The sequence below is a fragment of the Rhinolophus ferrumequinum genome, chromosome 11, assembly GCF_004115265.2.
Source record: "Rhinolophus ferrumequinum isolate MPI-CBG mRhiFer1 chromosome 11, mRhiFer1_v1.p, whole genome shotgun sequence".
In the NCBI taxonomy this organism is placed as follows: Eukaryota; Metazoa; Chordata; class Mammalia; order Chiroptera; family Rhinolophidae; genus Rhinolophus; species Rhinolophus ferrumequinum.
The window spans coordinates 9,706,101-9,728,319 of NC_046294.1; the positions used below are offsets into that span (position 1 = coordinate 9,706,101).

The following is a 22,219-nucleotide window of genomic DNA, read 5'->3' on the forward strand; positions in this document are numbered from 1 at the left end:
ACCCCCCTGCCAAGCACAGGATGGTAACTGGTTGTCCCTGTATCTGGGTCCCTGGCGTGGTCAGGGGCAAGTGCGTGCCCTGGGCTGGGCCACTGGGCTCTCGCAGCACTTGAGTCCTGAGCAGGGGTGAGCGAGGGCCAGGTTGGAGGGTGTGGGTGGGGGCAGAGGGCTGACCAGGGTCTTCTGGGATGCTATGCCCCCAGCTCCCTGATTCTGAGAGCACCCTTCCCCCAGTATCCTTGTAGTAACCCCCCTGCTGCTCTCTCACAGTGGCTTCTGTGGCTGGGACCATTGATGTCCCTTGCTCCCGGTGGATACAGTGACCAGTCATGTAGGAAAAGGCCCCAGACCCGAGACGTGATCTCACGCTGCTTCATCTTCTTAGGGATCCCGTGAGGCCGGGCACAGCCTCTCCCTTCACCAGACCCTTAGTTCTCACTTAGACCTCCTCCTCTTGCATGTAGTTAGGGAAACCCGGGCACCGCAGGATTTGGTGTGTCTGGGCTCCCCGACTAGTGGAGGAGACTGTTTCCATTGAGGGAGTTATTTAACCCACAGGAACATTCATCCCTTTTCTCTGACACTCCAGTTGGAAGCTTCACTGTGATCAGTTGAAACCCCTTTAGCTTTGGACTTTTTTTAACTGCTATGTGAAGCAAAATGCCAAATCGGCTAGAAATTTACAAGCCCCCCCCCCCCCCCCCCGGTGTGGAGGGCCCCTGTGGCCTTGCCAGCCAAAGGTCCTGCTCTCTGTTAGGAAATCTTGACGTGAGAGCTGTGGGGGGGGGGTTGTGATGGGACTCCGGGTCAGACGGCCACGTGAAGCCTGGGCGCCCACACGAAAGCCTTGCTAGCAGCTGCTGTGACATGTTAAGCTGTCTTTGTGTCAGGTGTGCAGCCCTCGTGGTCCCACAGCAGGCATCCCTTCCCTTGGGCACCCCCAGGAGGATCCAGGGGGTGGACCCTAGACTGAGGAGGCCGGACACTTAGTTCTCAGGAAGTAAAAAAAGCGTTATTTACAAAGAACATATTAAAAATACACTAGCAAACTCCGCCCCCACATTTCCCCCAGTTGTGAGCGTCCTCGATCTGAGTGAGGAGACAGCCCATTCTCCTCGGGTGCTGCTTTCCACACACGGGGAGGGGGCCTGGCCTGGCCCCCACATGTCTCTGCTTGGGGGGTACTTGTTTGTGGGTTCTGCCTTTTCACAGTTCCCACAGTTGAGGGGCCAGCCAAACTGTTTGGGGGCCTTCACTGGGCCAGGCTCCCGCAGGAGGCGTCAGAGCTGGCCTGCAACTGTAAGGCAGTAGGACATGTTGGAAAGGCCTTTCCCTCCATCCTTGTTCTGGCGGGGACGTCATTTCCAAGCGGTGAAGGCAGTGTTCTCAGGACAAAAGGTCTGACTCTGGATGTTTTTTCCTGGTTCTCAGTTCTGTGGGGCAAGAGGGAACCGTCAGAGGAAGAAACCTCACCCCTGGAGATGGTTCCAGGAGGTGGGGGACAGACCCCAATGTCAGGGACAGCTCCGGGTCAGGGGCTTCTTTTTCCTGCTGGCAGCTCTTTGGGGGTGTAAGTCCGTCAGGAAACTCCTAGGGGCTGTTTTGGGTGATCTTCTGAGATGATTTTAAAAGGTGGTGTTAAGGTCGGTGATTCCTCTGCTGTAATTACCAAATCAGTTCCCATCACCCAAATCATTGATGCTTATTCTTTCCCCTTCCATGAGTTAAGACGCTTGGAGTCCCCCATTCATGGAGGGGTGGGGTGGGCAGGAGGTGAGGAGCCAGTGGCTGGTGCTCACCCCCAGGGCCGTGCGGGAAGCCGGGTGCCCAGGGCCGGGCTCCCCTTTCACAGCCTCTGAGTCCCATGCAGGTCGTAGTCGCTCTCAGAGGAGTTATCGGGCTGGGTGGAGACACGGTGCAGGGCCCCTTCCAGAGCTGCAGAGAGAAAGGAAAGAAACCACTTGCCGTGGGCTTATCCCACCAGGCTACGCAAAGACAGCCCCTGGGAGCCCAGAGCCCAGCGGGGGTCGGAGGTCAAAGGGGCTTTCGGAGCTGGTGGCTTGACAGCCCTGGATCTGGATCAAATCAGCCACGTGTTCACGAAAGATGCTGAACTCCAGGCTCCCTGGGGCTTAATTGTTAGTGCAGTCAGGGAGCGTGATACTGGGTCCCTGTAGGCCACCGGGTGGCTCTGCTCTGCCTCGCTTACCAGCCAGCCTGCAAGGCCCTGCAGTGAAGCAGGCCTGTGAGGTCACGGCCGTGCTGGGGTTAATGGCGTCCCAGTGCCTTTTCTCTCTAGTTGAGTGGCCCGTTAAGGCTGCATCCCTTCCACACTCTGCTGTGACTGTCGGTTTGATCCCCACTCTCCCTGGGGCCCCCATTCTCCCGTTGGGTGATCACATGATCTCCGCTCCAGGCCTGCTGTCACTCTGAGGAGCGCCCGCCCGCCCGCTGGTGTTTACCTGGATAAGCTGAGACTTGGGAGTTCCTGGGAGGCTGACTGTACTCGTTCTCCACGTGTGAGGCTATGGGGTTCTCAACCTGGGACCGGCGGACAGTTGCCGTGTGGTTTCGATGGAAAGACACTGAGCAGATAGATGCAGGAGGCAGTGTCATTAGACCTGCTGCTGTGACTCCCCCTTCCCAGCAGGGGCCTAGAAGTTTAATTTCCTGTTCCCAGTGTGCAGTGGGGACGAGGGCAAGGGCACCCACAGCTCCTTCAATGTGTCCCTCTTTTCCTTTCTTCTGGGACAGGTTCATACCAGCGGGGGTCAGACTTAGAGCAGCTTTGGGTTGGTCAGCAAGCTGATTGGCTGGTGGGCCTCCAGTAGGTCACTTAGTCAATCATCAAGCATTTTTGAAGCAGGGGATTGAAACACAAGGGATAGGGCAGATGTACTCCCTGCCTTCCCAGAGCTGAGGGCCTTTATAAAAAAGACAACAACATAGAACCTTCTTGGAGGATTTGGCCCTTGATTTTGTAAAGGGGGTAAGAATGTGGAGTGGGAGGGAGAAGAAGGTCTGTGGTTCCATCCACGAGGGTGGCTCTAGCTGTGGCTAGGAGAGAGGAGGAAGGCTCAGGGGTGGGGTTAGGCTGGCTGCGTGAAACTATTTTAAAACTGACCTTTTAAAGTTATTTCATTATGAAGACATTCCATGATAAAACTAGCTTGGACAACCCTTCTTAATGGGGACATTAAAAGATGGGGACAACACAACTCTTTGGAGATGAACAATGCAAAAATGCCCATGAAGGTTCTAATAAGTCCCAAAATAAAGAGCCCTGCCTAGCTTTCCTTAACTCATGGATTTCCAAATTGATTTGATAGTGGAGTCCTCCTTTGTGACTACCACCTGTTAACACCCGTACACCTTGGACAAGCATGGTGGAGCTCAGAGGCTTCAAGCTCCTTCCTGAGTCAGGTGGACACTGGCTGGGGCCGAGGGAGGACCCTGCCTCTGGAGAAACTTACTGTTCTGGTTCATTCCTGTCGGGCCAATCCACTGGCGCTGCTTCCTCTGGCGGACTGGGCGACAGAAAAGGCACATCAGAGTGGGGGCGGGTGGGGGAGGGGAGTGCGGGAGGAGGCGGCAGGTGCAGCTGAAGGGGGGCACTGTTGGACTGTGTCCCCTGAAGTCTTTTGGGGGGCCTCAGTTTTCTGACTCGCCTGGGCCAGACCTGGACCCATCTAGTGCTAAAGGGGCGAGTGTGCTGAAGAGGCTGGTTCTCCAGGAGAAATGACTGTTTAGAACCAGAATTAAGACCTAGGAGGACGCTAGGGACCCAGCCAACATTGTCCGCCTCTGGGCCTTTTCTTTTCAGCCCCTCTAATCTCACTTCCTTGTCCCTGAATAGTTTTCTCCTGAGTTCTGCAAGATAAAGTAACAACCTGCTATAGTCACTAGGTGACTAATCGCCCATTTGGTAGAGGAGGAAACTGAGACTCAGAGAGTTAGGGGCTCAGTCAGCACCATGTGCAGCTGGTAAATGGTAGACCTGGGCCTGGGGTGCGTGTCTCCTGAGGTCAGAGGCCGTGCTGCTGACCCTCTGGGCCCATCACCGTCTAAAAACTGGCCCTGTCCTCCCTTTGGCCTGGAGTGGGTCTCAGCTGGGCCCCAGGAGCGGGTGAGTCCGCAACTGTGATCTTCCTCACTTTCCGTTTCTGTTACTTTGGGCAGAACAAGGGCAGCGGGCAGGAGAGGGGTGGGGCCGGCTGATGAAGCAGAGGTGCCGGAGGCAGAGCCCCTCCTCCAGGGGACGAGTGCAGCCCTACCATCTTCCCACACAGGGGCTTGAAAGGAAGGTGGTTTGGGGCACCTGTACCTACATTTCTTCACCAGCTTCTTGTAAGCGAGAGGGCCGCACATGACGAGCAGCACTGCCAGCAGCACGAGGGCCAGGATGATGCTGGCCACAGTGGCTGCACCCAGGCCCGCCGGGTTTGGGTCGTGGCCTGGGGGAGGCAGAGGAGTGAGGTCAGTCTCACCCCCTGGGTATCAAAACCACCCATTCAGACAGAAGCGGCTGGCTGGCATCCCCAGGAATTCACCAGCGTGTGTGGAGGGCAGTTACCTCTCTGGCTGTCTCTCTACCCATCTGTAGAATTCTCTGCTGCACATTCACCCATCTACCATTTATCTTCTAACAATTCACCGTCCCGCTATGACTTGCCACTCTTGTAATCAGCTATTTAACTTTCTACCATTTGCCATGTATAAGGGATCGCCTTGCCATCATCTATGGCACCGACATATGATCATATATCAATAGGTAGCCATCCATCCCTCCGTTTCTGTCTTTACTGCGCTGTTCAGTTACTGTGAGTGTAGCAAACACGTAGCGTGTATCCCTTGCTTTTCTGTCCTCCATCCTGGAAGAGGAGATGATAGAAAGGGGTTCTGTCGCCCATCAGCTGCCGGACAGTTATGACCAGTCCCCTCTTTATGGCTCACGCTCATTGCTGCCTGAGCACTCTTGCTTTCTCGTCCCCCATGTGCCATCTCTCCATCCTTTTTGGGGGGTCGTGAGGCTCTCTGTCTAGCTCCTGGGACCTAGCCTTCAAAAACGTGCTCACTGACTGGGTCTCAGAAGGAAAATCCAGAACTGCCCTCCGCCCACCGGGGGCTGTGGCCAACTCACATGTGACAAACACCTTCTTGCAGGGTTTCTGCTCCTGAAGCTGGTGGCACTGGGACAGCTTCCCTTGTTTACAGATGAGCCCCTGGGAGGTCTTCTCACCAGTCCCCAGCACCTGGTAGGAGCTGACATTGCCGCACTGCTGCTCCCGGCACACTTCCTCCCACCGCACTGCTCCCTTGGCCGAGCGGCTATTACTGCACAGGGCTTTCCACTGCTTGCCCTGGCGCACCTCCACGGTGCCTGAACACGTGCCGCTGCCTCCTACCAGGCGGCTCTGCACCTTGGGCTGGAAATCTGGGGAGGGGAAGCAATGGAAGATGAGGAGACAGGCACGGAGGAACCTCCCTCAGCCCCGGGCCTGCATGCCTCGCCACTGGGGCCCCACGCCACTGGCAGAGTGTGGGCCACGGCGGGGGCCAGCTCGCAGGGGGTTAGGCACCACGTGGGACAACCTTCCTTTCTGTGCTTCCCTTTTTCTGGCATCCTCTCTGGCACTTCCCATGTCTCTGGGCCGCTGTCAGCAGCTGTCCTGAGATACCACAGCATGGGTACTTGCAGTGAAGAAGCTGGCAGCCACCAGCAGGGCGTGGCCCCGGCCCAAGTGGAGCTAAGAGAAGAGCAATTGGAAATGGGCTGCCCTTTCCTCTTAGAACCATTCTGTCATTCCCTTGCTGCTCCTTGGGAGGCAAGAGGGCTTTTCAGAAAGGAAAACTGAGGCCCAGGGATGGGAAATACCTCCATTCCAAGACCTGCAGTTCACAGGTAGGACAGAAGGCAGGAAGCCTGCTGCCCAGGCCCTGCGCCTTGAGAGGCAGGCTTTCATGAAAGGGGCCTGGTCCCGCAGAGACCAGACATTTCTGCTTGTCAGAGTGGGGCCTGGAGTCCATCTCTGAGGCCTGCACACACTCAGTCTAGAGGGAGCTGTGATCTCATCAGCTTTGGCCAGTTTCCATAGCAACATCCACTTTCGAAGCCATAGTAAGTCTTCTATTAGAATAAATGTCAAAGGCCAATGCGCCATGTATGGTTTGCAGGTTGCAGCCTGCTGGATGGCTCCTAGACAGGGCTGGGTGGGCCCGAGAGCCTGCTTGTTCTTCCGTCATCAGGCCAAGAGACCATTGGGGGCTGCTTCTGCCTGGAGGGGCAGAGTTGACTAACTCACACCAGGGTCCAATGGGTGGGTGCCCTGCTTGCAGGAGAGCTCAGTGGTCAGAGCAATGCTTCCTAGCTTTGTGCATATGAAGCCCGGACCTTGCTGAAATGCAGATCCTGATTCAGGAGGGCGGGGTGAGGCCTGAGAGTCTGCATTTCTATCCAGCCCCCGATGGCGCCATTGCTGCTGGTCTGGGACCACACTGTGAGTAGCCAAAGCTTAGACAACAGGCTCTCGAGTGACCCCGCGAGAGTGGGAATCTCAGCTAGTGCTCTATGATATTGGGCAAGAAATGTAACCTCTCCAAGCCTCAGCTTCCTCATCTGTAAAGTGGGTATAATAGTAATACCACCTCCGAAGGCATTTGTGAAAATGAAAGAACGTCCTGGACTGGTCCCCGGCAGGACGTGTGACTTCTTAAAGTCTGGACTCCACCAGAACCCTCAGCTGGTAGGAGCCCACTCCGTCCCAAGGCAGGCTATGATTCTGCTTCTGCATTTTGGCCTGTGGTCTGTTTCCCCTCAGATTCTCCATTGATCCTGGTTTTGGGGTCCCACAGCCCGGCCTCACCGGCCTCCTCCCCTCAGCCACACCAGCATGGCCAGTCTCTTCCTGTGGGCGGGAAGCCTCTGCAGGAGGCCCTTTGGGGGACCTGCTCTGGTCTCCCTCTGCCTGCTGTGCCCCAGGGACCTCCCACCTGTCACCATCACTACAACCTCAGCTGATGTATCAACTCCCCTCCTGCAAGGCTTGCCCCCCACAAGTGCTCCATCCTGCTCGGGTCCTTGGCACAAGCCACGATTCCCGCCTAAAAACTTTCTCCCCTTTGCTCCGCTGAACCCATGCCCCTCTCCTCCTTCAAAACCCAGTAGGAGACTTTGCCTTCTCCTTGACCACATCCCCATGTGGTAGCCCAGCCAGAGGCGCGTTCGGGCTTGTGCAAGTTGCTTTGTAGGGATTCCCAAGGCGTGAGGTGTGAGTGCAGTCTCCTCACCCCACCCTGCCCTCCGCTTAGAGGCCAACGATCAGCCCCCTGCGTTCCTCCCCTCGCGTTCTCCATAGTGCCTGGTGCCCCCGCTACACAGGGGTCTTGCGGTGACTGCCCATTGGGGGTGCCCATGGGTCTTGGTCCGGCTCACTCACCAGAACAGACGAGGGCGAGAGTTTGGCCGCCCTCCAAGGGCTGGACTTTTCTGAAGCACTGCTCCAGGGAGGCACAGCTTGCATTCTGGATCTTCCATCGAATTGGCAAGGGCTCGCTCTCCCCTGGGGCTTGTGGCCTGGTTGCCTCGGCCTCCTTCAGGTGCTCTAGAAAGGTGCCACACTGGAGGGTCGCACAGATGCGGTTGCCCAGGTCCTGGGTCCAGTCCTGGTCCTCGTAGCTGATGGTGCCACCCAGGCTGCCACGGTAGAACACCAGGATGCCCGCACACCGCAGGCCCCTGGGCCCTGGCAACAGCTGCAGCCTGGGAGGAACTGGGGGGAGGGGATAGGGGTGTGAGTCTGAGCGCAGACAGCCTGCAGTGGGGCCCTCCTTGCTCCGGGCTCTTTGGCTCCAACATACGGGCAAATGAATGAGTGGCTGATGGCCCTGGGAAGCGGTGAGGTTCCCACATATTGCATGGGATAAATCTTCCACTAAAACTTTTCACGTTTACCTGAAATTCAAACGTAACTGGGCATCCTGTGTTTTGTTTTTCTTTTTTTCCCTCCTTCTTCTACCTCCCCCCTCGTTCAAGCCGTTGTTCCTCAGTCTAGTTGTGTAGGACACAGCTCCCTGGCCCATGCTGGTGTTATGAGACTTGCGCTCCCCCCAGCTGAGGGGGTCGGTCGCCAGTCGGCTGCTCAAAGCAGCTCCCGGCAGCTCTTGCTGGCTGCTGGCCACTCACGCCGGCTGCCGGCCACTCACATTGGCCACTGGCTGCTCATGGCGGCACACGGTGGCCCGTGGCAGTTCACGCCAACCTCTCGCTGCTCGTGGCAGCCCAGCTCCAGGGAGAGCTATTATTCACATTCCTAGCTGTAGAGGGCGCAGCTCTCTGGCCCAAGTGGGAACAGAACCGGCGACCTCGGCACCGTGCTCCAACCATCTGAGCCACCAGGCCAGGCCGCATCCTGTGTTTTTAATCGCTAAATCTGACACCCTACCCTCAGGAGGCCTCAGAATCCTCTTACCTGTGGGCTCCATAGAGGTTGTGGGCGATGGGCTTGTGGGAGGAGGGGTCGTCTTCGGGGGCTCTGCAACGAGACGCTCTGGTGAGGAAGGAGCGAGGGACCCCCGGAGGGAGAAGGCGTGGAGAGAAGGGAAGAATGGAGGGTGTGGAGAGGGCGGGGGCAACCAGCAGTGTTGAGAAGGACCTGGAACTCATGATGTAAGTACCACTTGCCCCTGAAACCCACTTTACCCACACATTGTCTCTAAGCCTCCTGTGAGGTGGGCAGGACCGGACCAGCCATTTTACAGTTGGGAAAATGAGGTTAAGAGGAGACAATGAAGTTAGCAGCTGGCAGAACCAGGTCCACGACCCTGTCCAGCCTGCCAGACAAGTACCAGCACCCTCTCAGCCTTCCCCTCCAGTTCCGCACTGGTGTATGTTTTGGGGAGATGTAGTTGTAAATCAGGGAACCCCTTCTATTTGCCCGTTCATGCCCCAGCACACAGGCTGTGGGCAGCCTCCTCGGGGCTGGTGCCCAGGTCAGGGAACCCGTGTGGCCGGCTGGTTACCCACCTAAGCAGATCAGGCCCAGAGGGTTTGTGTTACGGTTTGCGTTGCTGGCGTTGCAGCGGTGGAAGGTGTCCAGTTGTCCGTAGCAGGTGATCTGGTTCTGGGGACTGTTGAAGGAAGGGAAGTGGGCGAGGGCCAAGGCCGTCCCACATTTCAGCTTCTGGCAGAGAGCAGAGGCCTGCTTGAGATCCCCCTTGCTCTTGCTGTCAACCGTGTGCCACATGCCATGGAAGTAGATCTCCAGCTGGCCTTGACACGGCGAGTTGGAGCCTCCTAGTCTCACCTGGAACACTAGGGGTCAAAGAGGTGGTGGAGGCGGGGTCAGGCTGGGAAGGGCCCTCTGTGAGGGCCCCCACTGTACCCCCATCTCTGTGTGGGCCCCCACACCCAGCCAGGTTCCCTTCAGCCCCACAGGCTGCCTGCCTTGACCTTGCTCCTGTGAGTTCCTCCCTTGGGACACTGCATGGACATCTCAGAAACTCAAGGTGGGGCTGCTCCTGACCCAGGCAGCCCCCTGAAGCTGGGCTGGGAGGATGGGACTCAGACCTCCGAGCCCACGGGAACTTGGAGCAGAGGGCAGGGATCATCAGCAACCACTGTACAGCAGAATCTACCCACTCCTGGAAATTCTGTCCCAATGGATCCAAGATAGGGCCTGGCGCCTGTTTCTTTTTCTCTCTCTAACTTTTAAAATCAATTTTGTCGAAGTACAATTTACATACAGTGAAATGCACTCTTTTTAAGGTTATTTGTTCAATGGAATTAGACAAATGTGTATATGCCTGTAATCACCAACACTCTCTAGATACGGAATATTTCCATCACCCGGAAAGTTCCCTGAATCCAGCCTCAGGCAGCCATCGATCCACTTTATGTCATTAAACATTAGTTTTGCCTGTTCTAAAATGTCACAGAAGTGGACTCATTCAGCAATTTTGTTTGTGTTTTTTTTTGCTGTTTTTTTTTTTATTTTTTTAGTCTGGCTTCTTTGGCTCAGCATTTGAGGTTTTTCCTGTTGCTGGACATAGCAACAGTCATTCCTTTTGATTGCTGAATAACGTTTAATTGTGTGGATAGGCTATGATTGGTTCATCCATTCACCATTTGGGTGTTTCCAGGGTTTGGCTATTATGAACATTCATGTACTTTGTCTTGGTGTGGGTGCCATGTTCCCATTTCTCTTGGGAGAATACCTAGAAGTGGAATTGCTGGGTCACAGGTAGAGACACAACTTGTGTGATTTCCTAAAGCTCCAAGAAGGAAAAACTAAGCATATGTATTTGCATTTGCATAAAGAGGTTCTGGAAGGATATGCAAGAAACGAATAAACGTGGTTATTACCTGGGGTGTTAGGGTGGAGGAAGGACTGAGCAGATGGGGGATAGAGATGGAAATGAGATTCTTCATTGTAGAGCTTCTTGTATGTTTAAGGTTTTAAGCCAGGCAACTGTGTTACTTATTCAAGAAAAAAAATTGTTTTGAATGTAAAAAAGTCTTCCAAGTGATTCTGAAGTGGAGGTTTTCCCTGAGTGGGAATTTGCTGGTCAGGCTGCTTTTTTTCTTCCCACAGATGAGGGCATTTGGGGACCAGTGCACAGGGCTTGAGCTGGCCACGGTCACTTGGCCAGTTAGAGGCAAAGGGCGGGGTGAGGGCTAGTCCCCACAACTGACATTGGCAGAGCATTTTACAGCTTTCCTTCCAGCCAGCGACTCACTGAATTCTCACCAGGGAAGAGATTTTCTCCCCATTCTACAGGTGGAGGAAATTGGGGCTCAGAGGCCAAGCCACCTGCTAGAGCCTAGATGCCATTGCAGGGCTCCCAAGGCCTCTGTGGCTCTGTGTTTGCACAGTGACTTCATGAGAGCCTCCAGCCACGTTTCTCCCCAAATGAACTCAGCCTGATATTATCTCAAGAAATATGAAAAAGAGAATTCTCTGGTGGAATGGGTCTGGGAACTGCTGAGTTAAATATTTAACAGGTTTCTTTGCTGCAGGACTTCTCAGAACCTTTACTAGGCCAGTATACACTGTCAGTCTCCAGTGGGTGATGTGTTCCATGGAACCCTGTTCGGGAAACATTAGCCTCTAGGATTAAAGTCCAACTTTAAGGCGGACATTCAAGACATTTTACAATTTGGTACAGCCTCTCTCTGCAGCCTCAGTTGCGAACATCTTTGACCAGGGAGCATCGGGCAGGACTAGGTAGGAAACAGGACTTTGCAAGGTGCATTTATAGGCCAGTATGTTTTCTGTGCATGAAGAGAGAGTCATAATGATAATTATCATGAGAACTAGCATTTGTGAGCATCCACGTGCACACGGGCATCGTAAATGTGTGTGTGTGTGTGTGTGTGTGTGTGTGTTCATGTGCACATATGGGGTGGGGTTCTCTCTCTCTGTTGGGTGGGGTTCACTCTGGTGGAGGAGCCAGTTTCTTAATGGCAGGAATCCCTACAGCCTGATGGAATCACAGCCCTGTTCCCTCTCTCCCCACATCCACCCCAGGCCTCTGTGTGATTCTTCCTTACCTGAGTCCTCCTGGTTGGACCTTCTGAAGCAGGAAGTGACTGTGGAAAGGAGAGAGCAGTGTCAGGAAGTGAAGTCTCTCTCCAGCTCCCTTCACCCACAGGCTGAGCAATGGCCTTTTCTGCCTCCCTCTGCCCTACAATTGTGGGGTTCAGGGATAGGGGTTTTCATACTACCTGTCGTAACCCCTACTTGGATCATGAAATCAATTCAGTGGGCTGCAACCATCAATTTTTTTTTCTTGTTTTAAAAGTTTACTTTTTAAATGAACATGCAGTAAAAAGGATTTGCCTTTAGTGCACAATTCTGCAACTGTTAATGAACACGTAGGTCTGTGTAATCACCATCCCAATCCAGGCATACAACAGTTCCATCACCCCCAAATTTCCTCCTGCTTTCCCTTTGTAGTAATATGCAATATTGCAACCATTGACTTTTTAAAAAATACGTAGTGATGCAACCATCAGTTTTTTAAAAAATGAAGTGGTCTAGAATAGGGGTGCCAGAATGCACCATGAGTTGTAAGGCCAAGGGTTATTTTTTGTGCGTTAGGTCGCAAAGTGAAAATGTCCTGTGTGTTGCTTCCAATCAAAAAAGTTTGAACTCCATAGTTCTAGAGAATCAGAAAATGAGCCAGCAAGGGAATCCAAGATGACCTTGCTACTTTTTAGTGTTCCCAAGGCAGGACAAGAACGACAGCGATTTATCTTTCACAGCTCCCAGTTTCCAGAGGAGGATATGGAAGGTCAAAGAGATTTTGATTCCAAGCAATGTCAAAGGTAGCACAGCCAGTTGGCAAAGGAGCCAAGGCCACAGCGCCAGCGAACACGGTTTGTAGACAACTGGCCTTCTGACTGGCATGGCTCCTGCCTGGGCCCAACCAATAGGAATGTGGGTGATTTGGGAAGTCCCGCCTCCTCCCAGCCCCACTGTGGGAAGAGGGGCGTCTTTCAGCAGAGCAGCCTGTGGCTACCCTATCTGTGGTGGGGTGAAGGTTTGATCTGGGTGGGAATGGGACGGGGTGGCACGCCTGTGTGTCCTCAGAGCCTACCCTCCGCATTCGTCACCCAGCTTTATCAGTCACGGAACAGGTGTTTTGACTGACGCCTTGACTGACTTCTCAAGTGGGAGCTGGGGACAGCACTGGGTCAGGGTGACTACTTTATGTAGTAAATGGCTGGTTTAAGTTGCTTTTGAGAAAATGTTGCTGGGTGTTAACAAAAAACAACAACAAAGTGTGTTTTAAAAAGCCTGTTCTGGCCTGAGTGTTCCGAACTGGTAGTAGAATTTTAAGGCGAGGCCTGCCCCTGCCAGCTCACCTTCTTCTCCAAGCCAAGACTTCTGGTAATGAAGTCGTCATTGCCTTGTAGTATTTCCCCCGTCTTGGCAAGACACCTTCATGGTTGTCCTGGGAGGCATGGGCCTCAGAAGGGGAAGGTATTTCTCACACAGAGGAAGTGTGGGGCCCAGAGCAGTGACCAGAGCTCTGGCCTGGGTGGGGAGGGGTTTACCAGCTGTCAATCCTCTGAGCCATGCAGCGGTCAGCAGACTCAGGAGGACACGGTGGAGATGTCCAAGCTGGCGTGTTGAGAGAGGAGGCAGGAGGCCCTTTGCCTTGCCTTCACCTCTCTCTCCTGTCCTCCCTCCCACCTCCCTCTGGACCAAGCTTCCCATTGTGAATGGGGCTGTCTACTTTTAGGGAGTCATTTCTTTGGCTAAGCCATGAAGGCTGAGGCAACTTGAAGTGGCACTTATGGGGAGAGGGAACCCAAAGATCCACTCTTGAGTGCTGTATGACATAGAACGGGTTTTCAAGCACTGATGCCTTTCTCTGCTCCCAGCTCTGCCACTTCCTGCTTCTGGGCCCTGAGGAACAAGTCTCTTAATCCCTCTGCACCGTGGTTTCCTCATCCATAGCATGGGGACAAAAATAGGACCAGCTCTATAGTCATGCTGTGAGGATGAGAGGACATAATCTATGTAAAGCACGTAGCACAGCGGCTTCCTGGCCCATGTTCAGTGCTCAGAGCTGCTGCTACTGATTGTGGCACCAATTGGGCCTGGGACAGGTGTGGGTAGGACTGACGTCTGCTGGCAGCTTTCCCATTGGGAGAAAGCCCTGTCCAGGACGCGTGGAGAGCCAGCTCATAGGGCTCACACTTCTGTTTCCCACTTGAGAGCCTTGTATTCCCACCTTGGTCAACATTCATTATGAGCAGAAGCTACCAACTATTGAGCACCTACTGTGTCCTTGGTGCCAGGGGTGGTTCCTTACGGACGTCATTGTCAATCTCCCGCACAGCACCACAATAGGAGTTGAATATGTTCTAGGAATAGATGCTGGGAGAGGACAAATGTCCCGTCCGGGGCGACGCTGCCAGCAATTGGCTAGGCCTGGGTTTGCGCCATAAGCCTGCCTCCTAAACCCAAGCTCTTTACTTTCTGCCACCCAATCACGCCTTCCAAGTGCCAAGTTTGGGGATGCAGAGATGAACATGACCTAGGGCCTGACCCTAAGATGCTTGGGTTCCGAGACCCTGACGCCCCCGGGGGTAAGGACTGGGCCCGATCGTCCTGGCGGATGTCACACAGAACGGCTCCAGCCCTGCTCAGAGAGCACTCTCAGGAAAGACTGAGCAAGCTGAAGAACCAAGGACAATTCTAGAAAAGAAAATACCCTGCTGAGAACGCCATCTATGCGTTCTGGGGCTCTGCCTTCTTCTGGGTGCCATCCGTCCTCTGTGGAGCAGCACTTCCTGTCTTGTCCCTCCAGCACCATCGTGACTATTGCCACTGTCAACACTTTTCGTAGTTTGCACCAGGCATGTCCACACGAGAACTTTCTCACACCTCACCCAGCTCGACGAAATAGGTGCTATTATTCAGATCCCCGTATTATAGATGAGGACTGAGCGAGATTCACTAACTACTCTAAGCAGCTGGGGAGTGCTGGGGTCGGGATCTGAAGTTGCGCCATCTGGCACAGATTTTGTGCTTTTTGACCTCTGGGCCAAGCTACTCTGTTTCACCAATTCTTGCATGTTCTTGGTGTGTAAACCTAATGAAAGGGAATAAACCCATGATTCTGTTCAGTCAGTGAAACATGCCATGGAGAAGACTTTCCCACGAACTTGTTGTGTGATGTTGGCAAATCATTCAACCTCTCTGGGCTCAGTTTCCTCATCTGTAAAATGAGGAAGTTAGAGTCCACGATCCCTCACCTTCCTCCCGGTTCAAACACCTATGACCTCGACTCTTTAGTTTCTGAGGTATCTCAGGGAACGGCAGGGGGTGGGCAGAGGTGGACAGTGACACGCGTGCCTGGGTGGCATCCTGGGTGCTTATTCATTCTGTCTGTTCAGGGAGGCAGTCAGGTTTTGATTGTCCTCAGTTTATTTTCATTCTTTTAACTGCTTTGCTCAGGGTTCGAACCAATGCCATCCTTCCCCTGAACCCGGCAGACTGTGATTGGGGTCCCTCTGACCCCCTTCCTGCTACAACTTACACCCTGGCCCCTGCCCACAGCCTGAGGCAGGTCTGCGGCAGAACCTGCAGACAGAAGCCTGGAGACCCTGGAGACCATGAGGGACACGAGACATACAACCATTATGCCATTTCCTAACCTGCCATCCACAAGGACACTCCAGCAGCTGGGGCTGGGAACAAGAATTCTCCAAAGACCGCTTCCTTCCTCGGCCAAGCTCCCCTGGAAGCCCCGTAGTGTAGGACTTAGACTGGACACGTCCAGGCGAAACTCAGGGCCAGAAAGCCAGAGAGGGTTAGAAGGCCTCTCCTTGAGCACCTCTGTCATTTCTGCATTTGTAGAAATTGAAGCCTTTAGACCCGCCTGCCCCATGAAGTCTGTGTCAGGAGTAGAAGAATTCTTGAAGGCAGCTGAGACATTTATATCCTCATCCCTACCTCCCTTCTCCTCGTCCCCACAACATGCCGGGTGATTCTTACCCTGACTCTCTCTATGGCAACCCAGCAGACCTCGATAGGACGTGGGTGAGTTTATTTGCTCTGACCAGTGTTTAAAATTTGAGGGGCCATTTTTAAAAAAGATTTTTTTTTGTTTTGTCTTGTTTTGCTTTATGTAAAAAAAATCCCAAGATCCAGATGTTTTTGAAAAATACGTCGTTCTGTCATCCTAGGCTGTGTCACCGCCAGCCCCAGGCAGTAGCCTGTCCTTTCTGGTTTGCCAGCGCCCCTGAGGCAGCCTCCTGTTGCCCTGCCCTGCTTCTGGAGAGCCCCGGCTTCAAACACAGGATGGTCTCTGCAGCAAAACATATGAATTTTCACACTGAGCTGGATGCGTCAAGATTATAAATAGCCTCCTATTCACAGGTCAGGGTTTGCACCAAATGCGCTTGCCATTTACATATATTTTTGGGGTTTTGGAATTGCAGATGAGCATTTGCGGACCTGTGATGGGTCCCACTTTACAGTACTCAGCAGAGCCAGGATTTTTAAAGCCCAGGCTGGCCTGCCTGCCTGGACCCAAGGGAGCCTGCATTGGCAGCCCCTACACTCTGGGACATGGAGGCCAGGATGTGGCCTGCTGAGGGTCCAGCGGGTCCCCAGGTCCAGGAGGGCAGGGCGGATGGGACATTATTGATTATGACAACAGCGGCAGTGAGCGTGGATTGAACTCTTACCCTCCACGGACGCCAGGGCAAGCAGAGGTTTGTCACAGAAGACCCCATTTCAGCCCCAACAGCCTCATAGGAGGGGGCTGTCATCACGCTGTTTCCCAGATAAAACAAGGGACTGAGTTTCTGTGGGTTGAAGTCAGATGGTCTGTTTGTCAACGATAAAACAACGATCCCCCTCGTCGTCTGTGAATTTCTCATAGATTTACAGCAAACTCCATATGTCTGCCGACCTTTGGGGGCATTCTGGGTTCTCCTTTCTCATCGGATGACAGGCTGCCCCTGCAGGTCAGAATCCCCTTTCCTGAACCGACACTACTCAGGGAGCCGTGTCTAACCAGCATCTGTATCAGGGCGTCTGGGAAACAAAGATCACAAGGGCCCACATTCTGTTTCTCAGCCAGAGCCCCAGATGAAGAGCTTGGTTTATGATTAGGAGGCTTTTTATGTGCAAAACACTCAGAGAATCATGCTGGGCTGATGCCAGGAGAGCCCCCAGCATGGAGTCCCAAGAAGGAGCCTCTAATTTGGCTCATCCAGGAAAGCGCTCACCCAGGATAGCGAGCAGATCTCGGGCAGAGGGAATGACCTTCACGGTTTAGCTGGCTGTTGCTCTCTCTCCCTGGTGGCCTGGGGTGTCTAATTGAATTTGCATGCGCTTCACGCTACATGTGTATCTCCACTACTAATTGAATTTGCATGCATTTCATGCTACATGTGTGAGCTACATGTGTGGCTCACAGTAGCAAGCCTTTTGTGTTCAGAGCTTCACATATCCCAAAGCTGTCATACACAGGGGCTCATTCTTTCCACCCACAGCCCTGTGTAGAAGGGACCACACTCGCCTCCATTTTCAGATTAGGAATCTGAGGTTCAGAGAGGCTGAGTGATTTGCCCATGGTCACACAGCTCGCTGGTGGTAGAGTCAGGGCAGAAACCCCATCCCAATCACTTGACAGGGCCCCATGGGAGTCTACCATTGGGAGACCCCAGAGCCTGCTCACCCTGTGATACAGATAGGGGAAACTGAGGCAGAGGAGGAGGAGGGCAAACTCTGGAAGCCTCTATGGGAGTCTAGTGGCTCATGGACCCTTGTGATCTCTGCAAACTGCCACCAGTTTCCTATCCTGTCCCCACCACATCCCTACCAGTTGTGACTCCCAGGGAGGAGGGAGAATTAGGGTCCCTGTGGGAGCCGTGAGAGCCCAGCCCCGTAAGGGTACAGACTGATGATGATGACAGTAGTGGTGATAATAGAAGTTACAGAGGAAGTGGCACAGGGCCACCATCCCTTATTTGGAATTCAAAACCCAAATCAAAAGTCTTTCTAACGCATTTGGCCAGAGGGTATTTGTAGCCTTTAGGGGTCCCTCTCAGTGTGTGAATTCATGCTTCATTGCAGAAGTGCGAATGGGTTTCGTTAGGGGGTGTTCCCTGAGACCCCATTGGTGTGTCATGAGCTCAGCACATGCACAGTTTACCTTCTACAACCTGAGAAATTCTGAATTCTGGAACTCATCTGGCCCGAGGTTCAAGATAAGGGCTTGTGGACCTGGAGAGGTGAGAGTTACCATTTCTCTGCAGGACACTCCGTACACTTTCTCCTCTGCTCAGTTCAACGGAGAAAAAGCCGCAGTCCTCACCGACGCCCCACAGCCCCCTGCCCACCAGCCTGTGGCCCTCTGCCAGGAGTCCTCCCCAGGCCCACACAGCGTGCTCACTCCCTCACGACGAGTATTAGCTCAAACATTGTCTTCTCGTGTGGCTCACTATCCCCCAGGTCCAGCATGGCCCCCCAGCACTCCCAACCCCCCCGCCCATACCAATCTTGACTCCAAATACCCATACAATCACTGACCTACTATGTCTCTCATCTGACTGCCCATCACACCTCGACTATTATGTCGGATCCACCAGGCAGGGGTTTTCATTGTTCACTGCAGTGCCCCCAGCACTTTAGAACAGTGCCTGGCACATAGCGGGTACTCGATAAATACTTGCTATCTGAATGAACGAATGACTGAATTAGATTTAATGACTGCATTGAATGCTATTATCCTTTGCGGCGGGCACAGTGGTTATCCCCATTTTATAGATGGGAAGGCTGAGACTCAGAGAGGCGTCCTTGTCATTTGTGAGTGGCCAAGTAGACATCAGACCCAGATTTGTGCTGCTCCAAACCCCACAGGCCTTCATGCATATGCACACAACACACATGCACACACAACACACACAGCATGAATGCACACAGCACACACACATACTCACACATACACTCACACGCACGTATGCACACACAGTAGGTGTTCAGTCAGTTTTGCCAGGTAGAGTTCAAGTTCTTCCCTGGTGGCTGTGCGGAAAACCCCTCTGAACTGCTGGAGCAGAGAAACCAGAAGGGCCAGTGTCGGTCCCTTAGGCCCCTGGTCCCTCCATTCCTCACTGGGGCTGCTGAGGCCTGCCCAGAGCCAGCAAGGGCCTCAGCCTCTGCAGCCAGGGACAGCGCGCTGGGCGGCCTGCTCGCAGCTGGAGCCCCCCGCCCCCGCCCCTTGAACTGGGACAGCCCCTCAGCGAACTCGGTCACTTATCTCAACCATTGCTGTTTCCTTGGTTGCACTTATCACAATATTTGTAAATATTTTGGGCTCTCATTTACTTGTGTTCTGTAATGGGTCTCCTCTGTTAGCCTGGTACACATAGAACCAGATCCATGATGGGAGGGGCTCCCGTCTTGTTCACTGCTGTATCCCCAGTGCATTGCACGGAGCTGGACACATATTAGATGCTCAATAAATACTTGTGGATGAATAAATGAAGGAAGGAACAGTCTGTGCAAGAGTGTTGGGGAACAGGAGGATTGATGGCTAGGCCGACGTCTGGTAAGACTCTCCTCTCTACCAGGCCCTACCTCCCCTTGTTTCTTGCTGACTCTGATAGTAATTATTATTATTATTAATGCTTATTAAGCACTTACTCTACTATGTGCCAACATTCTTACTAAAGCTGTACATGCATTGGTTCATTTAATCCTTATAAATCTCTGTGAGGCAGGTACCATTACTATTATTCCTATTTTGCAGAGGAGAAAACTGAAGCTTACAGATAGGTCCAAGGTCACCCAGCTGGCAAGTGGCAGACGGGAATTCAAACTGCCGAGTCCATGACTTTCTCACACCCCAGTGCTGGCTTCTGGAGTCCTAGTGGCTGGGCTTGCCCCGGCCATGCAGTGATCAGAGCCGCCTCCCCACCCTACCCCTAGCGGGTGAGCCCCGGGCAGGTTGAGGCTCAGGACAGTGGCAGAGGGGAGCAGCTATGGGAAGTCATGATCACTGTGACCGCAGGCATGCCATGGACATCTTCTGCCCACAAAGGTCCCCAAGTCACGGTACAGCCGGAAGGCCAGCCAGGAGGCCGCAGCATCCCCAGAATTGTGTCTGTGAGGCATCTCTTCTTGCAATGGCTGGAAGGGTGCCGGTGCTGTTTGCCTCCATTCCCAGCCCTGGCCCTTGATGTCCCCGAACCCTTGGTGGCTGCATATCTGCTTGTAGCGGTTTTGTCTGGAGGCCATTTCCCTGCTTGTGGGAGTGGCTTTGGTGGGTCTTTGCTCTTAGCTAAGGGTACAGAGGGGCCTCCATGAGAGCAGGAGTTCTGGGCTGATGTCGGCTCTGCTGCTCACTAGCTGCTGCGCCTGGAGCTTGCTACTAGACTTTTCTGGATCTCAGTTTTCCCCACTGTAAAATGTGTAAAATGGGGACAATGGGCCCCCCCTACATCATATGATATTGTGGAACTTACAGAAGAAAATGGCTTTAAAGGCATTTTGTAAGCTGTGGCCCACTGAGCAGTCGGAATGTTTATTACACACTTAAACACACACACACACACACACACACACACACTCACAATGGGAACCACATGCTCCTGGGGTTCCAGATGGTTCCCGTCGTGCTCGGGGTGAAGGCTCTGCCTCCAAGTCTTCCTGTCTCTGGGCTCTGTTGGGCAAAAGGGCCTGCACGGTCTGGCCAGGAGCCTCACCCATGATGGGATTCAGGTCTCCCATGGAGCAGGACCTGCACCTCCATACCCAGCGTGGCCAGCCCCCTGACCCAGTGGGGCCAGAGGCCACAGATGAGGGTAGGAGGGCGGGGGGGGGCGGGTGGAGGTGTTAAGGGCCTGGTCCTAGGACTCCCCAGGGCCAAAGAGGTCACAGCAGCTCCCCAGGAGGGTCCCTGAAGGCGGCCAGGGACCCATCTCTAGGCCTCTGCCCTGGGGACAGAAGGCATTTTGTACCTCCTTATCGTTCCACGTAAGGATAGCCATATAAATGTGTGCACATGTGCCAATATCACATATACGGGGGACGGTAAGTCTACATCTGGAGGCATGTCCAGCCCATGAAAACACACAGACACATACACACACACACACACATACCTATTTACACACACATTCACACCTACTCACACCTGCACACCAACTTCTCTGCGAGGGACTGAGGGTCCCCGCTGAGACCTTTCCTTCCAAACTGGGAAGCCTCAAGCTCCCTCCTGTCCCGGAGTCAAGCACCTCTCTCCCCCACCATATCTTCCAAACCCTTGAGAGGAGGTCAGATCTCATCCAGTTCACCCCTGCATGTTATAAATGGGAGATGGAGGCCCAGAGAGGCTTGGGGATGTATCTGAGGTCACACATGGCCAGGCTTAGAACCCAAGGCTCAGGCCGGAGCACGTACCCTGCCATTCCCTGCCCCCCACCCGTCCTCCTCACTGGCCAGTGTCAGTGACGGCCCCAGCAGCAGGGCTCCGGGCCTGAGCTAGTGTCCCAAGTCCTTGGGGATGGAGGACTGCCAACTTCCACCATCCCACCCCCAGACCCCAGCAAGCAGAAGGCCCAGATTGTTTCCACAGTGGTCTATGGGGAACAGGTTCAGAAGTCCCTCCTCTGGACCAAGTGTGTGCTCACACCGTGGCTGGCAGGCCTGGCTGGGGCACCGAGACAGAACCAGAGGGGCTGGGAACTAAGATGTGCTTATTTGACATCTGCTTAGGTGCGTCCTCAGAGGCCGTCCCCACCCTGCCTCAGCCACTCTGCCCAGAGCATCATCGGAACTGCCCAGGAGATGGCGATTTTCTGGTCTCCAGAGTCATCCAAGTAAAGGCAGGACGCTCCTGGGGCAGGGGGAGCTGCAGGGGGAAGCCCGCGTGAGTGGGGGCTGGACGGCTTGATTTCTAGGCTGAGTCTGATTTATCGTGGACCTCGCCTGGAATGTACAGTAAGGCCCTCAGCAGGGAAAGAGAGACGCAGAGTCGGGGTCCTGGGGGTGGAACAAGTGGGGCTGAGAGCTGAGCAGGGGCTGCTGGCCCCAACCCCCTGTGACGCTCCAGAGAGGTGATGATGCGGACCCCAGAGACAGACCAAGGGAAGAACTGGCCTTTCCTCCTTGCACCCTGAGCCCAGGTACCCTGGCAGACGCCCCAGCGGGGTACTCACCCAGCACCCCCAGCAGGAACAGGGTGGCCAGCGGCAGTTGCTGAGACCCCATGGGTGCAGCCTCCTCCTGCCTCAGTTTCAGCAAGCTTGGCACCCGTGGTGAGGCTGTCTGGCCCCTGGCCCTGTGTCTCCGTCTCAGGGAGGAGGGGAGGAGCAGGCAGGCTCCGGTAGGGGTGGGAGCTGGCAGTGTGCGGCCTGCGTCACCCACGTCACCCACGTTTGAAGTTGAACTGTCAACTTCCTCCTGGTAAAACCACCTGTCCCAGTTTGAATGGTAGGCCTGGCTTCTGCCGGCTTCCTGCCCGAGGTGCCCAGGCTGGGGCAGTGCCCTGACCATGCCACACTGGCGCAGGGCTCCTGGGATGGAGGCAGCCTGGCCCCACTGAGAGCAGGCCTGAGGGGATCGAGGGGCGGGAGTCCCACCAAGATGGTGCTGAGCTGTGCTGGGGTGGTGGGAGGTGGAAAGTGGGAGCAAATGATACCCTCCTCACCCCTTACGGGGACGGGGTGGGAGTCTGAGGTAAATGCCCACAG

At 54.2% G+C, this 22,219-nt stretch overlaps 1 protein-coding gene across 1 annotated transcript; it reads right to left on the reverse strand.

Annotated features, from left to right (window-relative positions):
- Positions 1–998: 998 nt before the first annotated feature.
- CD5 (CD5 molecule) lies at positions 999–21,819 on the reverse strand. The gene is made up of 10 exons (XM_033119193.1): positions 21,686–21,819; positions 11,549–11,587; positions 9,023–9,310; positions 8,469–8,531; positions 7,437–7,769; positions 5,141–5,434; positions 4,329–4,454; positions 3,474–3,527; positions 2,463–2,585; positions 999–1,935 (listed from the first exon to the last, which is right to left on the reverse strand). Exons 1-10 carry the CDS (start codon positions 21,735–21,737, stop codon positions 1,847–1,849), a joined length of 1,461 nt encoding a protein of 486 aa, XP_032975084.1. The 5' UTR covers positions 21,738–21,819; the 3' UTR covers positions 999–1,846.
- Positions 21,820–22,219: the final 400 nt, after the last annotated feature.

What these genes read in the sequence shown, in the direction of transcription:
- CD5 (XM_033119193.1), bottom strand. Translation starts at nt 21,737, where the DNA reads ATGGGGTCTCAGCAACTGCCGCTGGCCACCCTGTTCCTGCTGGGGGTG. An exon ending in TCTGGGCCTGATCTGCTTAG is followed by an intron (nt 8,532 to 9,022) that starts GTGGGTAACCAG and finishes GTCTCGTTGCAG; the next exon opens with AGCCCCCGAAGACGACCCCT. An exon ending in CAAGAAGCTGGTGAAGAAAT is followed by an intron (nt 3,528 to 4,328) that starts GTAGGTACAGGT and finishes TCTGTCGCCCAG; the next exon opens with TCCGCCAGAGGAAGCAGCGC.